At 41.8% G+C, this 26943-nt stretch overlaps 1 protein-coding gene across 4 annotated transcripts in view; it reads left to right on the top strand.

The window, feature by feature from the left end:
- RBMS3 (RNA binding motif single stranded interacting protein 3) overlaps positions 1–26943 on the top strand; it is a 675371-nt gene that overhangs the window by 319501 nt on the left and 328927 nt on the right. For all 4 annotated transcript variants that reach the window (XM_056857449.1, XM_056857448.1, XM_056857446.1 and 1 more), the window contains exon 4: positions 5244–5335. In XM_056857449.1, the coding sequence (XP_056713427.1) occupies positions 5244–5335 (92 nt within the window). The remainder of the gene's footprint in view (positions 1–5243; positions 5336–26943) is intronic.

The following is a 26943-nucleotide window of genomic DNA, read 5'->3' as shown; positions in this document are numbered from 1 at the left end:
TATTATTGCTTTTAAATTTGTGTACTGAATTGTATTTCACTTTGTTGTAAGCCACTCTGAACCTAGCTTGTTGAGGGAGTGGTGGGGTATAAATGAAATAAATAAATAAATAAATAGAGACTGATTGGTTTTAGTAGCCTTCCAAAGCATACTTGTTAATCTTTTCAATGTTACATTATTACTTTTCATAAGGAACGTCTGAAAGTATAACCATATCTTTAAAAAACAATATGGTGGGCCGCAGGATAACAGTGTGTCTTTGCCACCTCCTTCCTCTTGTGAACTGTTTTTTTCCTCCTCTTTACATATTTATTTACATCTTTACATATTTCTGAGTGACCTTGAAATTTGCTCAACAACAGGAAAAACTGGTGTGAGGTATGATTTTGTATATCCCTACAGATTTGGTTAGTCTGCATTCTCCCATGAATTATTCCATAATGAAGCGAATAGTACTACTTCAGAACAAGCCAGTTGGGGATTGTGGCCTTCGTAATTTAAACTTCACAGCTTCTTTGCAGAACATTTTTGAGGACACTGCTGTGTATAACAAGTTCATTTCCTTGTAACATGCTGTGAGAAGGCAAAAGTAGCTAAAATGGTGGAGAAAATAAAATGGTTAATTAAAACATAAAAACAAAATGCTAATTGAATTCTACTGTGCTATTTGTGTGGTGGAGTTTGTAGGGTAAGCAGTCACCGTGATTGTTCCACTGGCATTACTAGGTGCACAATACATGAATATTCTAACTAAAATAAGCAAATGAAATAATTTACTGGCATTTGATACTATATAGAACTTTTGGGAATGGCAGTTCTACATCTTAGCTATTGGCGACTGTTAGGGCTCATCCACCATGCAATGCCATCTATCACAAGTGCCTCTTGTTTTCAAATGTTATCTAACCCCTGGGTCTCAATTGTTTCACACAATTCATTTACTGCTACTGCCTACTGAATTATTGGTATTTATATGACACTACATTAATGTGCATTGTGCTTCTTTTCTTTCGTATGTACATGTGTTTGCGCTCAATTCTGTGAGACAGGTCAGTGTTATTCCAATTTTGTTGAAGAGGAATGGAAGCTAAGCAATTTGCCAAGTGTATAGAATAAGTCATGATCAAAGGTGGGGGTTTGAAACCAGTTTCCTAGATGGAAGCCAAACTTTTTCTCTTTGTGATATTTCTAACTCAGGAGCATCCATGTTTTTTCAGTAGTGAGCCATATGATCAGAAATCCATATGTGAGCTGGCTGCATGATTTTTTTTAAAATTAATAGCAGTGGTGAATAGTTGTTAGCTATTCTGAAATATGGATTTTTAGTAGTAATACAAAAGCAGACCAAAAACCAGTTTGATCAACTTTATTCATACAAAAAGACACAGTTATAGGCCTAGTTCTCGTCACTGATCAATTTTCAGGTCAGTGAGAATAAGGGACAGATTCCCCTAGTCCGATAACAGTTTGAACTGTTTTTGAGTCCTGTGGGTTGTTTTCAGTCCGGGCACATGTAAATTCTGACTCCAGGTTTACATCACTGATAGTGGCTATCAACTTCAGTTTGAGCAGCTTTGTGAAAGAGAATGTACTTTCACAGAGCTAGGTAGTCCCCAACATTGCTCAGAGTTTGGTCATATAGCCAGACATTTCAAGATAGTTTTGGGAGTCATGTTAGGGTTTCTGGTGTGTGTGTGTGTAGCATTGAGTGTGTAAGTGAGGAATCCATTTAATATCAAATCTGATATTAACCAGATCTCTTGGATGAAAGTTATAACATAGCATCTCATAAACTATAAAAACATAGTTTTTATATATTTTACTTATTTTTTTATTTGCCCTCCTTTTGTTGGCTGTTCCTCCTTCAACACCTTCAGCTATGGTCTGTGTAGAATTATTTCTGCCCTCAATAATTACCTTGGTTTATAAAGCAGCCATTAATTATTGGGTGAAAATTATCTTTTATACATTTCCAGGTCTCCTACCTCTGATGTATGGGAAGATGAAGGCTAAGTCATGGCATGGTTTCGTATTAAGGTTAGAGACTATCCTTGGATTCTCAAAAGAATACCTGAGGAGCCTTGGCTTTCATGCAACCAAATTTTAGTAAAACAAAGATTGTTTGATCAGAGTGCTGAAAGCAATGTTGGATTAGTAGAAATTTTGAGAACAGCCTTCCTTTATAGGCAGTTACTCCCTTCTCCCCTGACTCTTCCAGCATACCTTATTGACATAGTGAATTATGGGTGTAGAACAGCTTTCACTAAGGCACTCCTAGATATTCTGCCATCTAAGTTTTAGAAGTTTGCTTCAATGGAATTCCATATAAAGAACGTTTTTGCCCTGGTGACTGTAGGTCCATTGAGGACTTGTCCCACGTCACATTCCAGTGCCCAAGATCTGATTTCTGTGGACCATTATATCTCATTTTCCTGGGAACGTCAGATCAAGATAAATTAGTATTGCTACTGGCATACAGGGATAAATGTATTACTTTCTAAATGGCAAGGTTTGTTGCTGCCGTAATAAAAAATAAAGATGATGATGAGGCATGCCAATGTGGGTATGGTAGACCATAATTCCTCAGTTTCATTATATAATTTTGGTGAACATAAACTTGAACAGCTCAAAAAATGCTGAAAATTTTAGGCGGGGCTGCATTTGGACTAAATGATTGTTCTAAATTGTTGTATTGTATACTAGGACCATCTGGGCTTCTGAGGAGTAAGACAGGCAGGCACATATTTTAAATAAAATAAAATTAAGAATAACTTAAAAAAAAACTTTAAAGGAGCTGAACTGCCAGGTTCAGTTGCGTTTCAAACTCAGTTTCTCTTCTAGCTAATTAAAACGTGTGTTTTCCATTTAATTATCCCTTACAAAGATAATAAATAACAATTCTTAATAAAAGTGTCCAGTCTCTATACTTGCTTAATGCGGTGGTGAAATGCGTCGTCAACTCACAGCTGACTTATGGCAACCCCGTAGGGTTTTCAAGGCAAGAGATGTTCAGAGGTGGTTTGCTGTTGCCTACCTTCGCATCATGCCCCTGGTATTCCTTGGAGGTCTCCCATCCAGATACTAGCCAGGGCTGACCCTGCTTATCTTCTGAGATCTGATGAGATTGGACTAGTCTGGGGTATCCAGATCAGGGCATACTTGGTTAATAAAGCGTCTTAAGCCCTATATCAAAACACATGACATGGGTACAAGTCCTTCTGAACTCATTAAGTTGGTTCAAAGGGTGTCCTTCCTTCCACATGTGCAGTGCATTTTCTGTTACAAGAAGGCCTGATTTTGTTTACATACATTAATGAATTATATTTGGTTTTATAGATAAATGAAAATATTTTAGGAAACCTTTCTTTGCTTTATTCTGGTCGTCTGTCAAAATAAATATCTCTATATTGAAGGAGGTAAATGGGAGAAAGACCCTCTAGGTCTCCACACCAGCTAGGGATGCTACTGAGTTTCAGAAACCTGCTGTTCCATAGTTTTGTTTTCATGTCTTCTGTGTAACTCATGAATCTTTATCTTTGTGCCATTTTCTGTTCCCTGACGCCCAGTTTTTCCCATTAAATCTAAAACTTTTTAATATTTATATGTCAGTTACAAATAAGTGATACAAACATGATAGCATGTGATAGCATATAAGTGATAGCATATAAGTGATACAAACATGGCCTTAAAGTGCATGAAAAGAAAGTAAAATCAACAGCAATTAAACAGGTAAAAAGAAAATGTGTGGAATAAAAGAGCAAAATGGAATAGGACTTAGCCTTACCTCCTTAGAGCTAGCTGTAGTTCAAGACCAAGATGTCAGGAGCGGGTCTGTTCTCGACGATTCTCGGCTCCTCGGCTCCTCTGAGTTGTTTTGACTTTCTCGCGGCTTCTCGCAGCTGCCTCGCTTTGTTGTTCTAACGGACACTTTATCTCGTACATTCCTCTCCCGTGGGAGACTGAGTTACTATGCCAACCTGCCATATCAGCTATGCTAATATATATTACTGATTTGCGCCAACCAGCCATTCTTGGCTTAGTTAGTTTGCAAGCACTGTTAACCCGTTTGATTTCCAATAAAGTCAACTTGCCTTAGGACCACCTGTCTGGGTTGTTGCTTTTGGGGATTCTTCGGGCCAAGGGCTTACACAAGAAACTGTTATTGCTCACTCCTGCATTCTCAAATATTTCTGCTCTCTTAAACTTTGCTTTGTCTGTATTTTAAAATATTAACCCCTCTCCAAGATATGTGTGTTTAGTTTTGGGCAGTGCAGTCCTAAGGGGGGAGTAATTCTGGCACGGCCAGGGATGGTGCAGCCATGGCACAGCTCCACCTCCTGCTGATCGGTTTGCTGCACCGCAGTGAGCAAGCTGATTGGGAAGTCTCCCCAGGCCCGATGGAACCGCTCTGTGTACTAACACCAGCACGGGGGGTCATGCCGACTCCTAAGCCCATTTGGCCCCCTCCCCTTTGGATTGCACTGTCAGAGTGTGATTTATTTGTTTGCAACAAACTGTTTTTGGTTGTGGAGATATACATGTGTGTTTCTTTTTCTCTCTTTTTGGTTCACATAGAAGGCTAGCAGATAATGAAAAATGCCATACAGTAAAGGCAGCAGCATATTTGAGGCTACCTTTCTGTATTAATGCATATTGACCTAGTAAATGGAGATGTCTGCTGCAGAGCTGTTAAGCTATCAGCATTCTAGTGCTAATATTATTATAGCTTTCAGGCAAGTTGGTGTCAGCTGTATGGATTGCAGCAAGGATTACGAGGAAGGTGAGAGTGAAGCCACGACCTTTCTCCAAGAGAGACTTTTACTTAAATTCCAAAAATATTCACACGATGGGTATTAAGGGAATTAGGTGTCTAGAATGTGCTTCAGAACAATGGAACGTGGTGGAATGATTGTTAGAATCTTTGGAAATCAGCGCTCTAGCCACCAAAGGGCTGGGCCAATCATAGGCAAATGAAAACGTAATAGTAGAAAATGTTTCATACAAGGCTGTTAATTTCCACTGGTGGGTTAATTTGATAAGCGTAAATTGTAATACCTCTGGAATCAGGCTTTATCAAACTGGAAATTGGAGCACAGTATGATATCTTGGAGTAGTAGAGAGGAAAGGAATCACCAACATGGTAGCTGTGGTTGGTAAGAAGAAATAACTTGCCAAGAATTTGATAAAGCAAGGGGCTCTTTAAAAAATATTAATGAAGGCTTCCTTTTTGTCTTTTTTTTAAGGTTATGGTTTTGTGGATTTTGACAGTCCAGCAGCAGCACAGAAAGCAGTAGCATCTCTTAAAGCAAATGGAGTGCAGGCGCAGATGGCAAAGGTAAGATAAATGAGTAATTATTGTTTCTGAATTCTTTACCCTTTCTTGTTATGCTTTTGCTGTCTGTAGTGAGAATTCTGAGGGGTGGTTTCATTGTCTTCATATCCTTGGAATTTTGTTTTGTTGCTCGCCCAGATGTGCTGATGGCTCTAATGCTTCATGTGTCTGTTGACTTTTGCTGGGATTATGACAATTGTGTTCTCAGTTGGTGCTGAGGTGAGGTGTTCCATATATTCTGTAGTTACCACTTCTTTTTGTATCTCCTTTCCAAAGAACTTCGTACAAACTCTGCTTGATTTATTATTCTCCACAATTTCTAAACTGTTGCATGAGTGAATTTAAGATTTCCATCTTGTGGGGATTTCCTTCTGAATAGCAGAAGGTACTTAGGGTTGCGAACCTCCAGGGGGCAGCTAGAGATCTCCCGCTATTACAATGGATCTCCAGGTGACTGGGATCAGTTCCCCTGGAGAAAATGGCTGCTTTGGCAATTGGACTCTATAGCATTGAAGTCCCTCCCCTCTCCAAACCCTGTCCTCCTCAGGCTCCACCCCCCAAAATCTCCAGGCATTTTTCCAACCTGGAGCTGACAACCCTAAAGATACTTGAGTGCAGTGTCAAAGCATTCAATATGGCAGAGGGGATATGGGGGTGGGGACAAGGAGAAGTGAGAACTGCCTGTTTTGTACAGGCCAGCTTGTTCGGATGTTAGGGACCATGGTGCTACCTAGGCCCAAGATGACAGGTCTTGCAGATTTGCACCATTCTTCTGCTTGGTGGATTATATGAGAGGATTCTTGGGTATGGTGGATGGTTTCATTAGGTAGTGATGTAGGCTGATGTAGGATAGGTCAGCTACAGAGCATATATAGGACAATATACTTGATTGTCCTTGACCATCTTTTGATTGCAGCGTGGGACAGGTGATGGATTGCAGGGATACCTACAAGTTCTTGTAGGTTATCCGGGCTGTGTGACCGTGGTCTTGGTATTTTCTTTCCTGACGTTTCCCAGCAGCTGTGGCAGGCATCTTCAGAGGAGTAACACTGAAGGACAGTGTGTCTCAGTGTCAAGTGTGTAGGAAGAGTAATATATAGTCAGAAAGGGGGGGGTTGAGCTGAATCATTGTCCTGCAAAAAGTATCAAAGGTAATGTGCTAATCATTGTCCTGTAAGTATCAAGATAATGTGCTAATGAGGGTCTGGTATGTTAATATGGAACCATTGTATCCTGAAGTGATCTGTTAATGTGTGAAATCCAAAGCTAATCCGCATGGCTATTGTGGACTTTGGTCTTTGTTAGTCTGGAGGTTTTCAGGACAGGAAGCCAAGCCTTATTCATTCTTAAACTCTCTTCTTTTCTGTTAAAGTTGTGCTGATGTTTATGAATTTCAGTGGCTTCTCTGTGCAATCTGACAAAACAGTTGGTAGAATTGTCCAGTCTTTCAGTGTCTTGGAATAAGACCCTGTGTCCTGTTTGTGTCAGTCCATGTTCAGCCACTGCTGATTTCTCAGGTTGGTCAAGTCTGCAGTATCTTTCATGTTCTTTTATCCTTGTTTGTATGCTGTGTTTTGTGGTCCCGATGTAAACCTGAAGATGCCTGCCACAGCTGCTGGCGAAACGTCAGGAAAGAAAATACCAAGACCACGGTCACACAGCCCAGATAACCTACAAGAACCAATGAACTCTGACCGTGAAAGCCTTCGACAATATACCTACAAGTGTTAGATATCTTTATAAGTTTTAGAAACTTTATTAAACTAACGTTTAATATGTGTTATAGGTTTATTTACCTTGGAACTTGCTTGCTGTACCGCAGAAAATGTGTTGAAATGAAATGAATACAAAGAGGATTCTGGTTCCAGTTCTTTCTATCCATAGAGATCTCAAGCTTATTTGCAATGAGTCTTTGCTCATCAGATCCAACAACAATAGTTTATTTATATGCCACCTTCCCCCTCACTAATCAATCACCCCCCTTCCAGCTGTTGAGATGGTAAATCAAGTCTAACAGCATGGGGGAATTGCCACAAATCCTGCCTCTATAAATGGGGAAAAAGAGGCTGAGGAAAGGGAAAGCTGGAAAGAAGGGGCAAGTGGGAGGGGAAGTGCAAAAATCCAGGCCAGTGAATAGAAACTGTCGCTGCCCTCAACCGTAGGCCTGGCAGAACATCTCTCAGCATGTGGCTGTGTCTGGCTGGAAATATGACTGTGTAACAGGGAAGCCTTCTCCCCACTTTCCCTTAAGCTACCGAAATGTAGTAGATGGATGATATTTTGTGTCATTGGTTTCATTATGTGATCAGTTTATTTCCTGCCTCTGTCTAATAATATGCTAAAAACAACACCAAATAAGATTTTGATCAAATGCTTTTATTTTCTGCTTGTATCGCCTTCTTTGTATCATACCCATATCCATATATACAACTGAAAAATTGGGAGTTTTATAGCCTTATGGTTGGATGGAAACTTATTGAATATGGACATGTAAACTCACCCTTGGTGCAATATAATGTGGTAGACCTGTAATTTTGTCCCAAGAATGTCTGAAGAACTGATGTCTATAGAATTGATGCTTGCCCTGAGTCATCATACAATAATGGGCCTTTCCTTCAATATACTGCCATCCATTATGCCATGGAGTGGTCTGGGAATGCTCAGCTGCATGTGGCACATGCTAGAGGAATGAGGGTTGATGCCTGTTGGCAGAATTTATGTGCAAGCAAGGATAAACAAAGCTAGCAAAAGTCACGGGCCACGTTTGGGGCCTCATACATCCCACCCTTAAATATACTTCTTCATCATAGAATGGCTAGAGAGGCTCCTGTTTTAACAGAGTGTTGGTTGTAATGTTTTTAACAGATGATGGTTGTAACATATCCTAGACCTAGGTATGAAGCATTTCTGTTTATGGAAATATGGAGAAAGTCATATTACAAAATATGCAAGACCTTCCATAAATAAGCTTTAATCCATCGAGATCAACAGTGTAATATGGCGGCTAAGAAGGCCAATGCAATTCTGGGCTTTATCAATAGGAATATTGTGTCTAGATCAAGAGAAGTAATACTACTACTGTATTCTGCATTGGTCAGACCTCACTTGGAATACTGTGTCCAGTTTTGGGCTCCACAATTTAAGAAGGATGTTGACAAGTTGGAGTATGTCCAGAGGAGGGCGACCAGAATGGTCAAAGGTCTGGAATCCATGCCCTATGAAGAGAGACTTAGAGAGTTGGGTTTGTTTAGTTTGGAGAAGAGAAGGTTGAGGGGAGACATGACAGCCATGTTTAAATATTTGAAGGGATGTCATGTTGATGAGGGAACTAGCTTGTTCTCTGTTGCTCAAGAGACTAGGACACAGAGTAATGGATTTAAACTAATAGAAAAGTGATTCCACCTAAACATTAGGAAGAACTTTCTGACGGTGAGGGCTGTTCGACAGTGGAATGTGCTGCCTTGGAGGGTGGTGGAGTCTTTAAGCAGTCTTTGGAGGTCTTTAAGCAGAGGCTAGATGGCCATCTGTCGGGAGTGCTTTGATTGTGGGATCCTGCATGGCGGGGGGAGGGTCGGGGTCACTGAGGATGTGGGGGGAGGTAGTTGTTAATTTCCTGCATTGTGCAGGGGGTTGGACTAGATGACCCTGGTGGTCCCTTCCAACTCTATGATCCTATGATCTGGAGTTCGTAATATTTATAAATGTTCAACATAGGTTGCCAACCTCCAGGTGGTCAGCAAACTAGAAACAGCACTTCACAAGCTAGACATAATGATTATAAAGTAGTGGTATTTAATAACATATCCACCACTGATAGTATATAGGCAAAAACATGTGTTGTTAATTATTGCCTTAAAAGTAACACCAAAGAGAGGACGGTAAGACACAGGACGGTAAATTGGGAGTCCGTCCTTATAAAAAAGCAATGGCACGCAACACTCTGTTGCATAATGAATCTTTTCACCCACCCCATTTAAGGGATAACCTACCTTACAGCCAGTTACTTCGCCTTAAAAGGAATTCTACAAATGGCGAAGATTTCTCACAGGCTGCAAATCAGCTTAGTGTTGAATTACAACAACGTGGGTACCCGAACAAAATTATTAAGCAAGCCATGTCCAGAACACGAGATAGATCTAGAACTCAACTATTATCTCAATCAATGGCACAACGTTCGGATCGCGTTACTTGCGTTTTGCAGTACACTTCATTATCTCCTTTAATTAGACAGGTGATTCACAAACATTGGCATTTAGTCCAACATTTGCCTGGCTGCCAGTCTTTACCACGAATGGCATATAAAAGAACCAGGTCTTTCCGAGACATTCTAATAAGCAATAAAGCATGTGAGGAGTCAGTTGCCAACTTACCTAAGGGTAATTTCAAATGCGGTTCCTGCCAAAGTTGCAGGTTCATGCTAACAGTCAAAGAAATCATTAATCCAGCTACTGGCCAAAAGTTCATGATTGAGAGTTTTAATAACTGTGATTCCAAACATTTAATTTATGCGATAAAATGTGCTTGCCATTTTTGGTACATTGGAAAAACCCATAGACAACTCAAATATCGCATAAGTGAACACAGGTCCAGGATTAGGCAACGTGTATTGGAGGCCCCACTAACACAGCATTTCCTTGACAATAATCACACTGATGAGGATCTTTCATTTTTTGTGTTATGGCGATTCAATCAACAGAAATATGATAGGTCTGATGTGGATCTCATATTAAGGCGTCAAGAATCTAAATACATCCACATGTTTGATACTTTGTATCCTAAAGGACTGAATACCTCGATGGATTTAGCATGCTATTTGTAACATAATATATGTAACAGCTGTCTCTTTAATTGAATTCAGTTTTTCTGTAATGCAAAATGTAACTGTCTCTTTAATGGTTGATTCTTACATGTGACTGCACCATTTAAAATTAAGGGCAGTATCTTTGGTAAATTGCCAACGCAGAGAATGTTAATAACAGCCAGCGTGTGAGTATGATGCTCTATCTTCTCTCTATTTTCTCCCTTGTTTAAGCCAATTGCTAGCATATTTATATTAATTATTATTTGTTCATTAGTATTATGTACTAATTTATGATATAGTGGTCCCTGAAGAAGGCATTAATCGCTGAAACAGAAAGATCACCGGGCTTCTGTTGAGAACAACTGCACTACTGAATTGCTACTCTCAAGAAGCATATCTGTGGAAGAAAGGGAGGTTGGCACCCCCTTTCATGGACTTACCTATAATACTGTTATTTGTTTGTAACAAGGCATAGTCCTCTCTTTGGTGTTACTTTTAAGGCAATAATTAACAACACATGTTTTTGCCTATATACTATCAGTGGTGGATATGTTATTAAATACCACTACTTTATAATCATTATGTCTAGCTTGTGAAGTGCTGTTTCTAGTTTGCTGAGTATCCTACAGCACGCTAACCTTTGTTTACCAAACCTCCAGGTGGTGGCTGGTGATCTCCTGCCATTACAACTGATCTCCAAGTGATAGAAATCAGTTCCCCTGGAGAAAATGGCCGCTTTGGCAATTGGACTCTATGGCATTGAAGTCCCTCCCCTCTCCAAAGCCTGCCCTCCTCAGGCTCCACCCCCAAAATCTCTAGGTATTTCCCAACCTGGAGCTGGCAACCCTAGTTCAACATGGTCTAGATCATAGATAGACAAAGGGTCATAGCTAATCTTCCTGCCATTTTCAAGTGGGTTTCAAAGAAATGAATGGAAAAGTGTAATCTTAATTCCACGGTTTATGTTCCTGTGAATCGTTAGCATCAGAAATGAATATGGTGAATAAGGGGGGATTTCCTTCAGAATTTATGTATTTATTTATTTAAAACATTTTAGTGCTGCCTTTCTACCCCATCAGGATCCCTAAGGTGGCACACAAAAACAAAAAATTTGAACAACTAAAAGCAACATTCAAATTTATAAAATTATTCAGTAAAAATACATAAACAAGCAGTACCAAAATGCCTTAAGTGTGGCAAGAATGACAAACAAACAAACAAATGAGGTTGCCTTATACTGAAACAGACCCTTGGTCAATCATAGTCGGTATTGTCTACTCAGACTGGCAGCAGTACTCCAAGGTGTCAGGAAGAGGTCTTGATAGGCCTGAGATTGAACCTGGGACCTTCTGCATGCCAGGCATATGTTTTACCACTGAACCACAGCCCCTCTCCAGTGAAAAATTCATGCTGAACCAGTCAGGTGGCTAGAATTTAGTGCACTACCAATTTTGGGAAGGACAATCAGCGACCACTGGTGGGTTTTGATTTAACCAGAAAATTTCCTACTCCAAAAACAAGCTATCATTCTACCAGTAGAAGATCTCAGATCACACATTTTAAACCCTGTTTTTTGTTGTTGTTATTTTTAATCTTAGGTGGGATAAATCAGTACTCCCAGTAGGACAGTGTACCACAGTCCCCCACATTGGCTACAGCCCCAAGGAGACACTTTATTTGAGAAGATGGAACAGTTTGCAACTTAGAAATGAGCAGTATCTTGAGGTCTCAGAGGATCCGGATATTTTTGCATCTATTGAAATCAAAAGACTTCCTATAAAGTTCCATAGCTATAAAATTACCATTACAGGGATCTCACTTCCTTTCCGGGATTCCTCTGTAGGCCACCTGAAGAGCTGCAGATCAGTTGCAGGTTAAAGGATTCTGGATTGGGTGCCACTCAGAGTTAAGAGTTGTTAAATAGATTGTTCTTATCTGCAAACCGCTTTTAACAGGGTAGCTTTCTGTTTCTGAGACATCTTTTCACTATATATGTTTGAAACTTCTTCTGAGGTTGCTTATGGAAATGAGCCACAAGGGTGAATTAGATGAGTGATTATGCCAACCAAGATAAGAATTTCAATGCAGAGTGCATGAAATATTGATACAATTTAAAATTCCTGTAGTTTCTTCACCTGAGAATCTTGCATTACATATTTCCAATATTAATTAAGTCTCCAAAGGTCACTGTGAAGTAGGCTTAAGCAAGTTTTATCTGCATTTAAAAAAAAAAGGTTGAAGTTAAGAAGGAGAGAGGATTAAAGTTTGGGGTTGTACCTGAATAAAGGTGAAGAGATACTGAACTGCAGGGTTTCTGACTGAAGGCAATAGGAGAAGTGGTCCTCTTCAGCAGTTCTGCATCTCATTCTTGACGGCTCTTTGCTCCTTTCATCTGCATTCCTCTCTGTAACCAAGCCACCACTACAGAGTTTTGAGCATTTAGAAATAGAGTTGTGATCTTTGAATTGGGAAATTTCTGGAGATCTGAGAGCGGAGTTTATGGAGGGCAGAGTTTGGGGGGGGGTGAGTTTAGCAGGGGTGTGATGCCATTGAGTCTGCCCTCTGATGCTGCCATATTCTCCGGGGGGACTGATCTCTGTAGTCTGGAGACTAGCTATAACTCCAGGAGAACTCCAGCCACCACCTAGGGTTGCCCGGCCTCACAGGGCCAGGGGATTCCTCTTCACCAGGCCACACCCCCTCCACCAATCAACTTATTGATGTAGGGACTTACTGGCAGTAAGGGGCCTAGCACTGCATTTCAGCCATGTTGTCGGCAGCAAAAAGAGCCCCAGGCTGGCATTGCTGGAATTGCGGTGATGTCACTTCTGGAGGGAAGATCCACCTAGCCATAAATTTCCTCGGGTGACTTTGGTCCTCTCTCTCTCATCCAGATCTACCTTACAGTGTTGTTAGGATAAAATGGAGAATCCTTGGACTCTTTGAAGAAGGGGCGCATAAAAAATGTTTCCATTGCTCAAGGGTAGGCAGATTTCTGTCTACATGACAGAACAGAAACTAATTTTGGATAGAACAAAATTCGAGTCCAGTAGCACCTTAAAGACCAACAAAATGTTCCAGATTATAAACGTAAGTGAGTCAGAGCTCACACTGTCAGATACAGCTTTGACTCATGAAAGCATACCCTGGGAAATGTTATTGTCCTATAAAGTGCTACTGGGCACTAATTTTTTTTCAGCAGACTAAAACAGCAACCCACCTGAAACTATTTCTTGATACTTGAGGAGATTCAAATGATACTAACAAGAATGTAAGCCCCCCTAGTTTAAAATTCCAGTGTTCCATGAATTGTGACATTTGGTTTCATCTTTGTTTACATAAGTCTTGTCTTGTTCCCTGAAATATTTTGAACTGACATAATGCCTTTTTTATTAAGTGATAGGGATCCCAAGGCTACATTGTCAGTGGCAAGATTTATTTCAGTCCTTATATCCCTATTACATTTACGCTGCTCAAGATCAATGGATCAAGGAGCTTCTAAAGGATAAAGGAAAGGAAATATTTTGAGTTCACAAATTAACTATGATTAGGGTTGCCAGTTCTGGGTACAGAAATACCTGAAGACCTGAGGATAGAGGATGGGTGAGTGGCTCACTGACTGAGATGTTAAATAAATAAATATTACACTTTGTTGTTCAAAAGTGCCTTTAAGGCTACAATGTTTTTTAGTTGCAAATACATCTCATGCATACAGCAAAGAAAATGTGATCATGTGTTTAGCAAATAAGGACCAAATATAACTGTTTTACAAAAATAATTACTGAAGACTAAAAGTGCATAATGATGAGATTGTACTACTTTGTATATGCAGTTCTTCGTTATGGTCTTTTCAATGTGCAATATTTCAAACTCAGCATTCTTTAAGGATACTGCTGTGGTGTTAGACTATATAAAAACCGATATCTGTTTTAGCTAAATAAAGCCTTGCATATTGGAGCTCCCCTTGCTTGAAGAAGTGCTCTGACTACTGGTGCTATTCACTGTGTCACCTTTGCCCTTTTTTATATCACATCACAGCAGGACAATCGAATTGAGGACTTCAGTGCTGAACCTTCTGAACTGCTGTGTTAATCATATAAATGATAAGTTTATATTTTCTTTAAAGCAAAGCAGTCAGTAGTCTCAGTAAAGGTGTATCTCTTTAGGTCTGCACCCAATAGCATATATAATTTACACCTCAAGGATTAAAATCTCCGCGTAAATTTAGGAGTTCTATGCTGGCATGGAAATGGTTCAGAATACTCATCTAATGAGGTCGACAAAAGCATTTCAGAGCATTTGATGAAAAACTCAGTATCAATTCAATTCAAACTCAGCATCTGTTAGGAGGGTTGTTTTTCTCCCACAGCCAGACGTCTTTTTCGCTACTGAATCCATGCGCACAACACAGAGTAGTAACTGGATCTGTTCATCCCATGGTGCTCATGCACTATCCCGAGATGAAATGAATCAATAAGAGATCCTGATTAAGTTTCAGTGAATCTTCATAGGCCAAACAAAAGAAAGGCTTTCTTGACAAAGACTTAAAACCTACCAGTCCACTTTGCCAAAGGAATCCTCCTCCTGCTGTTTTTTCCCCTGTGCTGCTGTTTTGCTTCAAACTCCTCTATTCTTCTCCAAAGCAGACCTCCCAGGAGTTAAGCAGCTGTTTATGATGAAACTTTAGAGCATTTTTTTTTAAGTATGGCTAAATAGTGAAGGTTTCCAACTGTCATGTGAAGACATCAAGGTCAGAGGACATGAGTGGGTGGGAAGCCTAAAAAGAATCACTTCTGGGATATTCCAGTGTTGGTAGGTACCAGTAGACAAACATCTAGATTAGGGGCTAATGCAAAATATCTGATTTAGGTCATCATCTGGAAGGCTACAAACCAAATGTATCTACCCAAAGAGGGAACTATTATGTAACTAACCACATCCCCCCCCAATTGCATTCTCACCTAAAACATTTGGTCTTAGGCCAATAATTTAATTGCATGTGGAAGCTCCTTATAATACCACCTCAATAAACATCAATCATTTTTTTTCTTGGCAGGTCATAGTCAAAGAACCTAATTTCAATTACCATTGCTCACTTTATGTTAGCAGTACTTTTAACATAAGAGTCAACAGTAATCTACAGAATTGCTTGTGTTGACTTGTTCATATTAGTCTTTTGTAGATAAACAGGTTTCAGGACTATTTAGTTTTGGCTCAACTTTGTTGCAATTAAGGTCCTGAAAATACTACCTTTCTTCTGATTGTTATACTGATTGTTATATTAAAGTATACTTTAAACAAAGTTATATTGTTTTGAAGTTCACTGCCTTCTAATTCAATGCACAATTTTTAAACCACGTTTTCATTCTCTATATATCCTTAGCTTGTTCCCAATGTTGGATAGAGCTTAGTGTCACATTAACAACAAGTGATGTGTAGGTTACATGAAACTGAAGACACAAGGAAGAATGATGTCAGGTCTGTGGGGATGTAGACACACAAACTCTAGGCTCTGCTTGCTATGTACATACATGTGCTGTCAGGTCACAATCAACTTATGGTGACCCCAGCAAGGGGCTTTCAAGGCAAGTGAGAAGCAGAGGTGGTTTGCCTTTGCCTTCCTCTGCAGAATCTTCCTTGGTGGTTTTCTATCCAAGTACTAAACCTGCTTAGCTTCCAAGATCTGATAAAGATCAGGCTATACCATGCCACCTTCCATCCCTCTATGGTACAGATGGTGTGAATTCTCTCCTGGTTCTGCTTTGGTAAATAAGGATTGCTGTATCTGGTGGACCTCTAGCTAAGATTGCATCAAACTGTACTCACAAATTAATTTTTTTTAATGATAATCAGTTCCGTTTCCTAGCGCTGAGTGAGATACAATAATATACTATAGAAATGATTGGTGCTTCAGCTGAGGAAACTGGACAGGACAAGGCATTCTTTCTAACGCTTAGATAACCTTATATTATATTAGACTTTTTTCAAAGTGTTTATATACGACAAACAGGAAATCTGAATACAGCAAATACATAGCAGTCATATTCAGGAAAACCAAATGCCTCATGAATGAGGTATTCAGCCACAACTATGAAGTGCAAAAATTGGTTGCTTTTCTCCAGCTTCAGCAAGTATGCCTTAATTTCCAAGAGCATCTTTGAACCCACTTTGGGTGGTAATCTAAGGGGCAAACTAGACATGAAGGTGCCCATTAGTTAGACCTGTGGATGCTGCTACCATTTTAAGCCTAAGATTTAAAAAATCCTGTAGGGACCCCATGGTGCAGTGGGATGAGACTCATTTCCCTCCATGCTCCTTGTCAAGTGATGAAACGGCCATGGGGAGGGGGTTACGGCTGTTTTGGCACTTGAAAAGGTGCAGGGGGGAACATGAGCTTCTTATTCTGCCATGCTGTTGGCCAAATCAGGACCAGTCCCTCATGGCATTTTAAAATCAGCTCATTAGGCTTTAAAATGGCAGTGGCATCCTTATGTCGGACCCGAGAACACCATCATGTTTAGTTCTGCTCTAAATATGGCAAGTTGCATCTGTGCTTTGGAAAGAACAGCACTTTATTTAATACTTTATTGTTGTAACTTGAGCTAGTCAGTAATTTTTCTATAGTATTTGTTAGTAAATGCTTTGAATTGGAAAGCCATTTATCTTGTGGGGGGGAGTTCAGTCAGCCCCAAATATCTAGTTATTTGATTTGATTATCCTGCTTCCATTCTTATTTTCTTCTGTTGGCTCATTAGGACCAGAGTTGAACTCTGCCTTGCTTACTGTTTAACATAAAGAATGTCTACACACATTTTGCCACAGATGTTATATCTGTTTGTTTGTCAACCTTCTCCTTTACCAAATTGACGTGTACAATCATTGAGGAAATGCATGTACAATCACACACAAGTTTTGATATCACTCACAACCTCTGTCACCATTAAAGCTGGACTCCGCCTTTTAGGTCGAAATGATATCAGTGGCAGAAAGTTAAAGGTTTGCTTAACGTCCCATCCCCACCGAATCTATGGAATTTAGCAGTCTAGATTGTTATCTTGGTCTGTATATCAGAGATTACCTCACTTTGTTTTGCATTTTCTTCTTTTCCTTGATCAACAGCTCAGCATGCCAGAGTTAATCCTAGACACATTTTTGTGGGGGGAGGCATTGGAACAAGTCATAACTTAGAAGCATAGCTCATGTGTTATCATTCTTGGTTAAAAATATCTCTGGTAATAGGGCTAGAAAAGATCTTTGCTGAAGATCTTGGAGAGCTGCTGCTGGCCAGAGTAGACAATTTTAGGCTGGAGGTCTGACTTGGAATAAACCAGTTTCCTGTGTTCACTTCACCTGTGCCTTGCGCCTGCAGTGAAGAGAAAGAAAATGTATCCTTTCCACATCTCTCTTGTTCATCTACTAACAACATGCTCCAGTTACCTCTAAAAGGGCAGCATCTACCAAACTTGACCACACTGTAGGATTTTGGGACACCACAACGATTTATTTTGCTAAGCATAGCAAGTAGCTGGCGCTTCTCTAAATCCATTACACAGTCAAAGTTGGTAGACTGTGATTTGTAATGCACCCTGACGTTGTTCATCCTCTGAAACTCCTACATATTTGTTTTTGCAAGATGATGTTTTTACATGGCCTGTGTTATCAAAGGCAGCGATCTCTATATCTATCTGTAGTGCAGAATTCTCTTTTTGTTTTATCAGGACAGTTCACTTATCTGGAACTGCACCCTGCAGGATCCATATTTTCTGCCATTTGTTACAATTTGCTTCCTAATTTGATTCTTCGGCAACAAGAATAATGTTTCTTCTCCAGGCTGGCCCCTAAACTTAATTCCATCCATTTAATAACATTTTCCCCCCAAATGGAGGCCAGACTAAAGCCATTAACAAGACCTTACTAGAATTTCAGCTGCAGCATCGTATAGGGTCCGGGTTTAGTAAAGTAATAAAGCATGCATTCGATTGTGAGAGGTTTTAATTAAACTTACATGTATAGTTAAATGTCATTGTGGGCTTTAAATAATGTTCTGGATTGGTGACTTAAGAACCAGCATAATGAGAATGCAAAACAGCCTAATGGGGGATCCAGAGCACTTTGCAGTATTACCATGTAGCATATAAGATGTTGCCTGGCATGATTAATGATTTTATTATATTATTCAGTAGAAGTTTTGTCTTCATATCTCACAACAACAAAACTTGCAATTTTTCCAGCTTATTTTGTACCCACTATGATAATCATGACAGCTAGCAATTGAGATCAGGTGGGTGTTCTACTCTAATGGTATAATGAGAAGGAGGAAGAAGAAGAAGAGTTGGTTTTTATATGCTGACTTTCTCTACCACAAGATAGAATCAAACTGGCTTACAGTCACCTTCCCCTCCCCACAACAGACATCCTGTGAGGTAGGTGGGGCTGAGAGAGCTCTAAGAGAGCTGTGACCAGCCCAAGGTCACCCAACTGGCTTCATGTGGAGGAGTGGAGAAACAAATCAGATTAGCCTCTGCCGCTCATGTGGAGGAGTGGGGAATCAAACCCAGTTCTCCAGATCAGAGTCCACCACTCCAAACCACTGCTCTTAACCACTACACCACACTGGCTCTCTATGAAAATGATTAGATGCAATGGTTTGGGCAGTCTATAAGAGCACTTCATCCTATGACATGAACCCTTTTCAGATGTTTTATGAGGGGAGAATGAAAGGGTGTAGGAGAGGAGTGTGAGTGTGCCCCTCCCACACACACACCGCTGCTGCTCAACAAGCCATAGACATGTTGCTTCTACACCCCATTTTGCTCCTGCCAGGGGTAGCAAGGTAAGAAAAGGGGATTCCCCCATACTCATGCTGCTGCCACCCTGCTGGATTCTAGGGTGGGATCTGGAGATACAGCATCTAGAGGTCCCCCAACAAAGTGAGGATTGGCACAGGCCTCTGCCTCCTGACTGAATTCCAGGACAGATGGCAGAGGAGCTGCATGGGGTGGCCAGCATGGAATTTGCCTTTTTTACAGCAGCCGCACACTGGGTTGACATCTTCATTGAGCTATCCACCACCACCCGAAGATCCCTTTCTTAGTCTGTCGCTGCCAGCACAGATCCCATCAGTGTATATGTGAAGTTGGGATTTTTTGCCCCAATATGCATCACTTTACACTTGCTCACATTGAATCTCATTTGCTATTTTAATGCCCATTTTTCCAGTATGTAGAGATCCTTCTGGAGCTCTTCACAGTCCGATTTTGTTTTAACCACCCTAAATAATTTGGTGTCATCAGCAAACTTGGCTACTTCACTGTTTAACCCCAACTCCAGATCATTGATGAACAGGTTGAAAAGCACCGGTCCCAACACAGATCCCTGAGGCACCCCACTGCTCACATCCCGCCATTGTGAGAACTGACCATTGATTCCTACTCTCTGCTTCCTATTTTTCAGCCAGCTCTCAATCCATAAGAGGACTTGTCCTCTTATCCCATGACTATGAAGTTTGCTTAGCAGTCTTTGGTGGGGGACTTTGTCAAAAGCTTTTTGGAAATCCAAATACACAATATCCACAGGCTCATTCCTGTCCACATGCTTATTGACGCTTTCAAAAAACTCTAATAGGTTAGTGAGACAGGACCAACCCTTACAGAAGCCATGTTGGGTTTTGCCCAGCAGACCTTGCCCTTCTATATGCTTGACAATTCTATCTTTAATAATGCTTTCCACTAATTTAGCCAGAACAGACGTTAAGCTAACTGGCCTGTAATTTCCGGGGTCCCCCGTGGAACCTTTTTTATAAATGGGTGTTATATTGGCCATTCTCCAGTCCTCTGGTACAGAGGCTGATTGAAGGGACATATTACATATATTTGTTAGAAGTTCAGCAATTTCCCATCTGAGTTCTTGAAGAACTCTAGGATGAATACCGTCTGGTCCCTGTGACTTGTTAGTTTGCAATCTGTCTAGACATTCTAGGACTTCCTGCCTTGTTACCACTATTTGCCTCAGTTCCTCATTTTCTCCTCTCCAAAATCTCTGTTCAGGAGAAGGAATCTGCCCTGTATCTTCAACAGTGAAGACAGATGAGAAGAATTCATTTAGTTTTTCATTAATCGCTTTATCCTCCCTTACAGTTTCTTTACTCCCATTGTCATCCAATGGTCCAACCGCTTCTCCAGCTGGTTTCCTACTCCTAATATACTTAAAGAATTTATTATTGTTTGTTTTGATGTGTTTAGCAATAAGCCCCTCAAAATCTTTTTTTGCATCTCTAATTATCTGCTTGCATGTCCTTTGTGCAAGTTTGTGTTTGCTTCTGTTCGCCTCGTTTGGGCAAACCTTCCAGTCTCTGAAGGAAGACTTTTTTTCTCTAATTGCTTCCTTCACCTTACCCGTTAGCCATGGTGGTGACCTCTTGGACTTATTACTGCCTTTCCTGACCTGCGGTATACAAGCTAGCTGAGCCTCTAGTAATGTGGACTTTAGTAACCCCCAAGCCTTTTCAAGAGATTTAACCCTCTTAACTGTTCCTTTTAACTTCCTCTTTACCAGTTTTCTCATTTTAGAGAAGTTCCCTCTTTTAAAGTCAAAGGTAATTGTATGAGATTTCCCAGTCACTTTCTCACTTACATCTAAATTAAATTTGATGCCATTGTGATCACTATTGCCAACTGGCTCAACTACATCCACATCCCGCACTAAGTCACCGCCAGCACCACAGAGTATTAAATCCAGGATCGCTTCCCCTCTGGTTGGGTCTATGACCAACTGTTCGAGGGCACAGTCATTTAGGATGTCTAAAATTTTTATCTCTTTGGCTTGTCTGGAGCATACATTTATCCAATCAATATGAGGGAAGTTGAAGTCTCCCATTATTACTACTTCGTTACCTTTACATGCTTCCCTATTTTCATTCTCCATCTCAAGATCACCCTGAGCCATTTGGTCAGGGGGCCGGTAGAACGTCTCCAGTACTAAATCTTCTTTGGGGCCCGGAATCGTCACCCATAAGGATTCTGTGGACGAGTCTGCCCTTTTTATGGTCTGTAGCTTATTAGACACTATGCCTTCCTTGATATACATAGCAACACCCCCTCCAATATGCCCTTCCCTGTCATTTCTATACAGTTTGTACCCAGGGATGACTGTATCCCACTGGTTCTCTCCCCTCCACCAGGTTTCTGTAATGCTCACTATATCTATGTTTTCTCTTAAAACCATGCACTCTAATTCCCCCATTTTTGCTCAGAGGCTTCTAGCATTAGCATAGAAACACCTCCACATTGTTTCTTTCTTTTGACTTGCCTGGCATGTGCCTTTGGGCATTTTTAAGTGGCTATCCATCATTTCCCCCCATTCCCTTTCATGTCTAAGTAATTCCTATGTGGGCAATCTGTAGCAATTTTCCCTTTGTCCGTATGCACTGAGTTTGCCCGAACCGGATGCTTCTCAACTCCTGTCGGCTTTCCCCCCAGGTTCCGTTTAAAAGCTGCTCTGCCACCTTTTTTATATTACGCGCCAGCAGTCTGGTTCCATCCTGGTTCAAGTGGAGCCCATCCCTTTTGTATAGGCCCGGCTTGTCCCAAAATGTTGCCCAGTTCCTTACAAATCTAAAGCCCTCTTCCCTGCACCACCGTCTCATCCACGCATTGAGACTCACCAACTGTGCCAGCCTAGCTGGTCCTGCACGTGGAACAGGTAGCATTTCTGAGAAAGCTAACTTGGAGGTCCTGGCTTTTAGCCATAAAGTGTAGGAATGCTTGATAAATTTCTGGAAGACCGAGTTCAGGGAGGAGAGGGAGCTCAGTGGTGACGTGATACCATGGCATCCACTCTCTGAAGCTCCAGGGGAACTGATCTCTGGATCAGACCTAGAGATCATTTGCAATTCCAGGAGAACTCCAGGCACCTTCTTGACTTTGGTAACCCCCTACTATTCAAATGTCACTCTCACCCCTTTCCCCCAATTCTTAGAAGTGGTTCAATCCAAAGGATTCCGCTGCCACAGTTTAAATTGCTGCTATCCCAAGAATGACTGGATCCTTTTATTCATAGGAAATGTTGCGTTCTCTTGTAGATGGTATGCCAACTGCCAATAATGTCAATTACACTTTAACACAGTAAACTTTCTTGGCTGACTTTGGGAGTGGAGGTGGCCTTAACTGTCTTGGTTCATTTCTAAATTAAGCTCGAACAAGGAGAGGAGTGACTGTATACAGTCAGGGCTGAACAAATACGCTCACAGGGGCCTCTTCTTCTTGAACTTTTTTGTGCCATCTGGGTCTTCTCTCTCTCTCTCTCTCTCTCTCTCTCTCTCTCTCTCTCTCTCTCTCTCTCTCTCTCTCTCTCTCTCAGTTCTTTTTTAGGAGCTGAGATAAATCACATGGCTCCCTTGTATCCTTGGTAAAGCAAGGGTGGGAGAAACTCAGTGTTTTAATTATTCTTGTGCTTTTGTCGTGATAAATATGAAGGCTGGATATATTGCTAAGCTTTGGTCTCAGTGAAAGAGCTTTTTTTAAAAAAAAAAAATCTCATGACTCTGCTATCACAACCAATGCACTCATCTTTGAGAGCATGTAAGTAATTTACAGATTGGCTTTCTTGGAGAGTACTGAAGAGGCTGAAATCTTCTACCATTCCACAATTAGATTAACTACCAGGGCATCTCTCTGAACTTGTTCTAGCGACTCTATTGAACTGCCCTTTGTGATCTGAAGCTCTGGTACTTTGTTATCTAAAGCACCACTTGGGAAAACACCAAGTTACCTTCAGAATTCCTATGAGCTTTTTCTCCTAAGTGTATCATGTGAGAACTGATATTTTTATGAAACCAGTTGATGCCACTGGTAGGTGCTTTGTTTGGGAGAAGCCTTTCTCCCTCCCTTTTCATTTTTCAGCTGCATGGTCCTGAAAGACCCTATCCAGAGAGATAACACTCATATTTTCTTATTTACCTTGGTCTTCAGAGCTCTTGAGTATTTTCCTAATGCTTGTAAATGCTCTTTTATGACAGCTTCTGTGTTGTTGGGGTTTGGTCGATGCTTTGGTGGTTTACATAATGGATGATGCTGTCTGTGACAGTGAAGTTCTGCAAGGGACAAAAGCAATATCTGTATGCCTATTATTGATGATACATATTGTCCCAAGTTCTTCCTGTAAATGCATCTGTATTTTTGCTGGGCTTTGTTTTGTTATTTTTGAGAAAATGTAAAGCCAAGGCAGCCTTAAAGGTCTGCTTGTGCACGCAAAAGCACCTTTTGCTGTTTGTCGTCACCAGCCAGGAATCAGCATAAAAAGTGTGACTTCTGCCTAAAAACAACAGCAACAGTAATTTGGTTGGTGCTTAATTATTGCAGTGAGAATGATGCTGGCTCAGATCTGTAAACAGCAAAACTCCCCAGAAAGAATACATTGATTTGACTCCTGCCTAGGATTTCTGCAGGCACTAGTTGGGGGTGCAATTTTGCCAATTTGCCTTTCCTACAGCAGCCCAACATGCCCCCAAATGCTACTCTGGGGGTGTCGGTTGGTGGTTTCCTGTAGGACAGGGGAATCAGCAGAACCTCCCCCCCCCTTTTACCAGTGGAAATTCTAGGCAAGAGGGTTTTTTGTATTCTGTTTTCTACATCTTGTTGTTGTACATATACAAGTACTTACTTGTTTGGTTCATTTTGGTATGTATGTTTATAGGGGGAAAGAGTGGCTTCTTTCATCTCATCAAGTCAAAGATGAGGCTGGTCTAGATTAGAATACATAGACTTCCGGAATGCAGAACTTTGAATCCTCAGTTGGGAATCCAAAAATTATTGGCTGGTTTTGGAAATGTAGGTACCTACACTGTGGGATGGTCTTCCTGAGTTTGGGAGGAAGGCCCTGGCAGTGTTGAATTTCAGATATGTATGCAAGGCTGAACTGTTTTAGAAATGTTTGGCTAATGTTTATGATGGATTTTAAATTGTTATTGGATAGGCTGTAATTAGTTGGCTTTTGTTGCTTGCACACAAGTTGATATTAATTAGTGGTCTTATTTCAGGAGAAAGGTGGCCCATAAATGCTATAAATAAACACATTGGTAAATGATACTTGTTGTTAAAAGCAAACAAACAAAATTGTGTTATTTTTTAATTGCCAGGTCACTTGTCTTTTATTATGTGGGGCTGTGGGGGGCATTCAGGAGGGCATCTTATATTGAACATGGTGCATGTGAAGGGACATACCTCTTGGTTGGTTTTACTGCCAGATCAGTGTTTTCACAAATTTCTGACAGCTGGGAATTAAAACAAGAACCATAGTTTATGCATCTCCAGAAAGGCTTATGCTTAGATCATGTTAAAGTACCTTCCGACCCAATGCTTGGGCTCCCACCCTCGCTGTGTGGAGCTCTGGGAGGGAAAGGGGGGGGGGAATGTTGATGCATATACTGTGATGTCATTTCTGGTTGAGCAGCTGGAAGTGATGTCACAGCATCTGTAATGCTTTAGGAATTTCCCCAATATCTGTTGCATTTACCCTAGAGATATGGGGAGTTCCTAGAGCTCCCCACGACATCACTTCCAGTTGCTCAACTCAAGTGATGCCATGCCTGGAACTTTCATGTAATTAATCAAGTAGCCAAGTACCTCCTAGATGTCATGTTTTTTAAATTTAAGCTCCTGGCTCTGCCGACCATCAGCTGAGCCACGGGAGAAACAGCTAAGCCGCGGGAAAAACATGGCAAACAAAACGGCTGCCAGAGAAGCTGCATCGGAGGACATAGAGCTCTTTTCTGATGCTCTCACTGTTTGGAGGCAATTCCTTGAGGGTTCCAGGGTCCCCTTCGAGGTCTGGACCGATCACAAAAACCTGGAGGCACTCACTGGAACCCGTAAACTGTCCGCAAAGCAACTACGTTGGGCTGACTTCTTCGCCCAATTCCGTTTTGTGCTCAAACACGTTCCGGGAAAACAGAACGTACTGGCCGATGCTCTATCCCGACTCCCCCAGTATCCCACTAAAGTGGACCGCCCCACTGAATCGCTCTTCTCCCCTGCCCACCGGGGGGTACTCCCTACTCTGGCGGTCCAAACCAGGTCTCAGACCCAACACCAATCCACTTCTGAACTGGTCCACTCGGACACTCGGAAAGGGGGGGCTTCCACCCGGAGCTCCAGCTCCTTGCCTGCTCCTTCCGCTCCTCCACCGCCCGGACGCCAGGAAAAGCTGGTCGAGCTACCCCCCCCTCGCCTCCGGTCTCCTCTCCGGCTCAACGTCCGGGCCATGTTCTGTCCTCCTCGCAGGGTAAGATGGATCTCCCTACCTCTTTCCTCGACTCTCTCCGTTCCCACTGCCAGGCAGAATTCTCTGCTCATATGCTCCCCCCTTCACTGCTGGAAAGGGGGGGGTTGTTGGTACAAGGACTCTAAACTGTATGTACCTAAGGGGTTGCGAAGAGAAGTCCTGCAACTGGCCCATGGAGCCAAAACCGCTGGGCACTTTGGATTTCTGAAAACGCTCCACTTGTTATGCAGGCAATTTTGGTGGGCGGGCATGCGTGCCGACGTGGACTCATTCATCCGCAGTTGCCCAATCTGTGCCACAGTCAAACAGTCCCAAGGGAAACCCTCTGGACTGCTGCAACCGTTAGAAGTCCCCTCTATACCATGGGAGGTAATCGCTATGGATTTTATGACTGATCTCCCTCTCAGTGAGGGAAAAACTGTTTTGTGGGTTATTACGGACCTGTTCTCTAAACAGGTACATCTCGTTCCGTGCGCCGGCATTCCCTCCGCCCCAAAGCTGGCCCGCCTCTTTGTGCCACATGTCTTCCGACTACATTCATTTCCACGCAAGATTGTGAGCAACCGCGGAAGTAGTTATGTTGCAAAATTTTGGAAGGCTTTCCTCAAACTGGTCGGGGTGGAACTGGTCGGGGTCTCTCTAGTGCTTTCCATCCTCAGACAGATGGACAAACTGAACGTGTTAATGCTGTGTTGGAATGTTACCTTCGTTGCTATGTATATTATCACCAAGATGATTGGGTTGAGTTGTTGCCTTTTGCTGAATATGCTTATAACAATGCTGTGCATCAATCCACAGGTATCAGACCGTTTCAGACTGTATATGGCCAGGACTTTAGCCCTATTGGCCATGTTGATGTTTCCAGGGAGGAGGGTGACAAAGATGTAGCAGCTTGGGTGGATGCAATTCACACCACCTGGCCCTGGCTGGTGAAAAATCTTGAACGAGCCAAACGTAAATACAAGGCTCAAGCTGACAAACACTGATCACCCAGCCAAAACTTTAAAGTGGGCGATTATGTTTACCTGTCCACCAAGAACCTCCGATCCATCCGTCCATGTGATAAACTCAGTGCCAAATACGTGGGGCCCTATCCCATTTCTCAAATCATTAACCCGGTAACCGTGGAGCTTTCCCTCCCAAAGACACTGAGACGCATCCATCCGGTTTTCCATGTGAGCCTCCTGAAGCCGCATATTTCCTCCCCGGAGTGGCATCCCGACCCACTTCCGGAGCAACCAGTAATGGTGGGGGGGGGGGAGAGGAGCATTTTGAGTTTGCCAAAATCCTGGACTCTCGTATTCGTCACGGCTCCCTCCAATACCTGGTTCGTTGGAAGCACTCCCCCCCTGCCTATGACGAATGGGTTCGTTCACGTGATGTCTCCGCCCCTCGCCTGGTGCGCGCCTTCCATACCGCCTACCCCCACAAGCCGGCCCCTTTGCAGGGCGGGAGGGGGCCCTAAGGGGAGCAGAATGTCAGGCATGCTCTCTGCGTTTATGGATTGTTTTAGTTTCTCACAGCTACTCTG

The sequence above is a fragment of the Euleptes europaea genome, chromosome 11, assembly GCF_029931775.1.
Source record: "Euleptes europaea isolate rEulEur1 chromosome 11, rEulEur1.hap1, whole genome shotgun sequence".
Classification (NCBI taxonomy): Eukaryota; Metazoa; Chordata; class Lepidosauria; order Squamata; family Sphaerodactylidae; genus Euleptes; species Euleptes europaea.
This window is presented reverse-complemented; position numbering and strand designations above follow the sequence as displayed.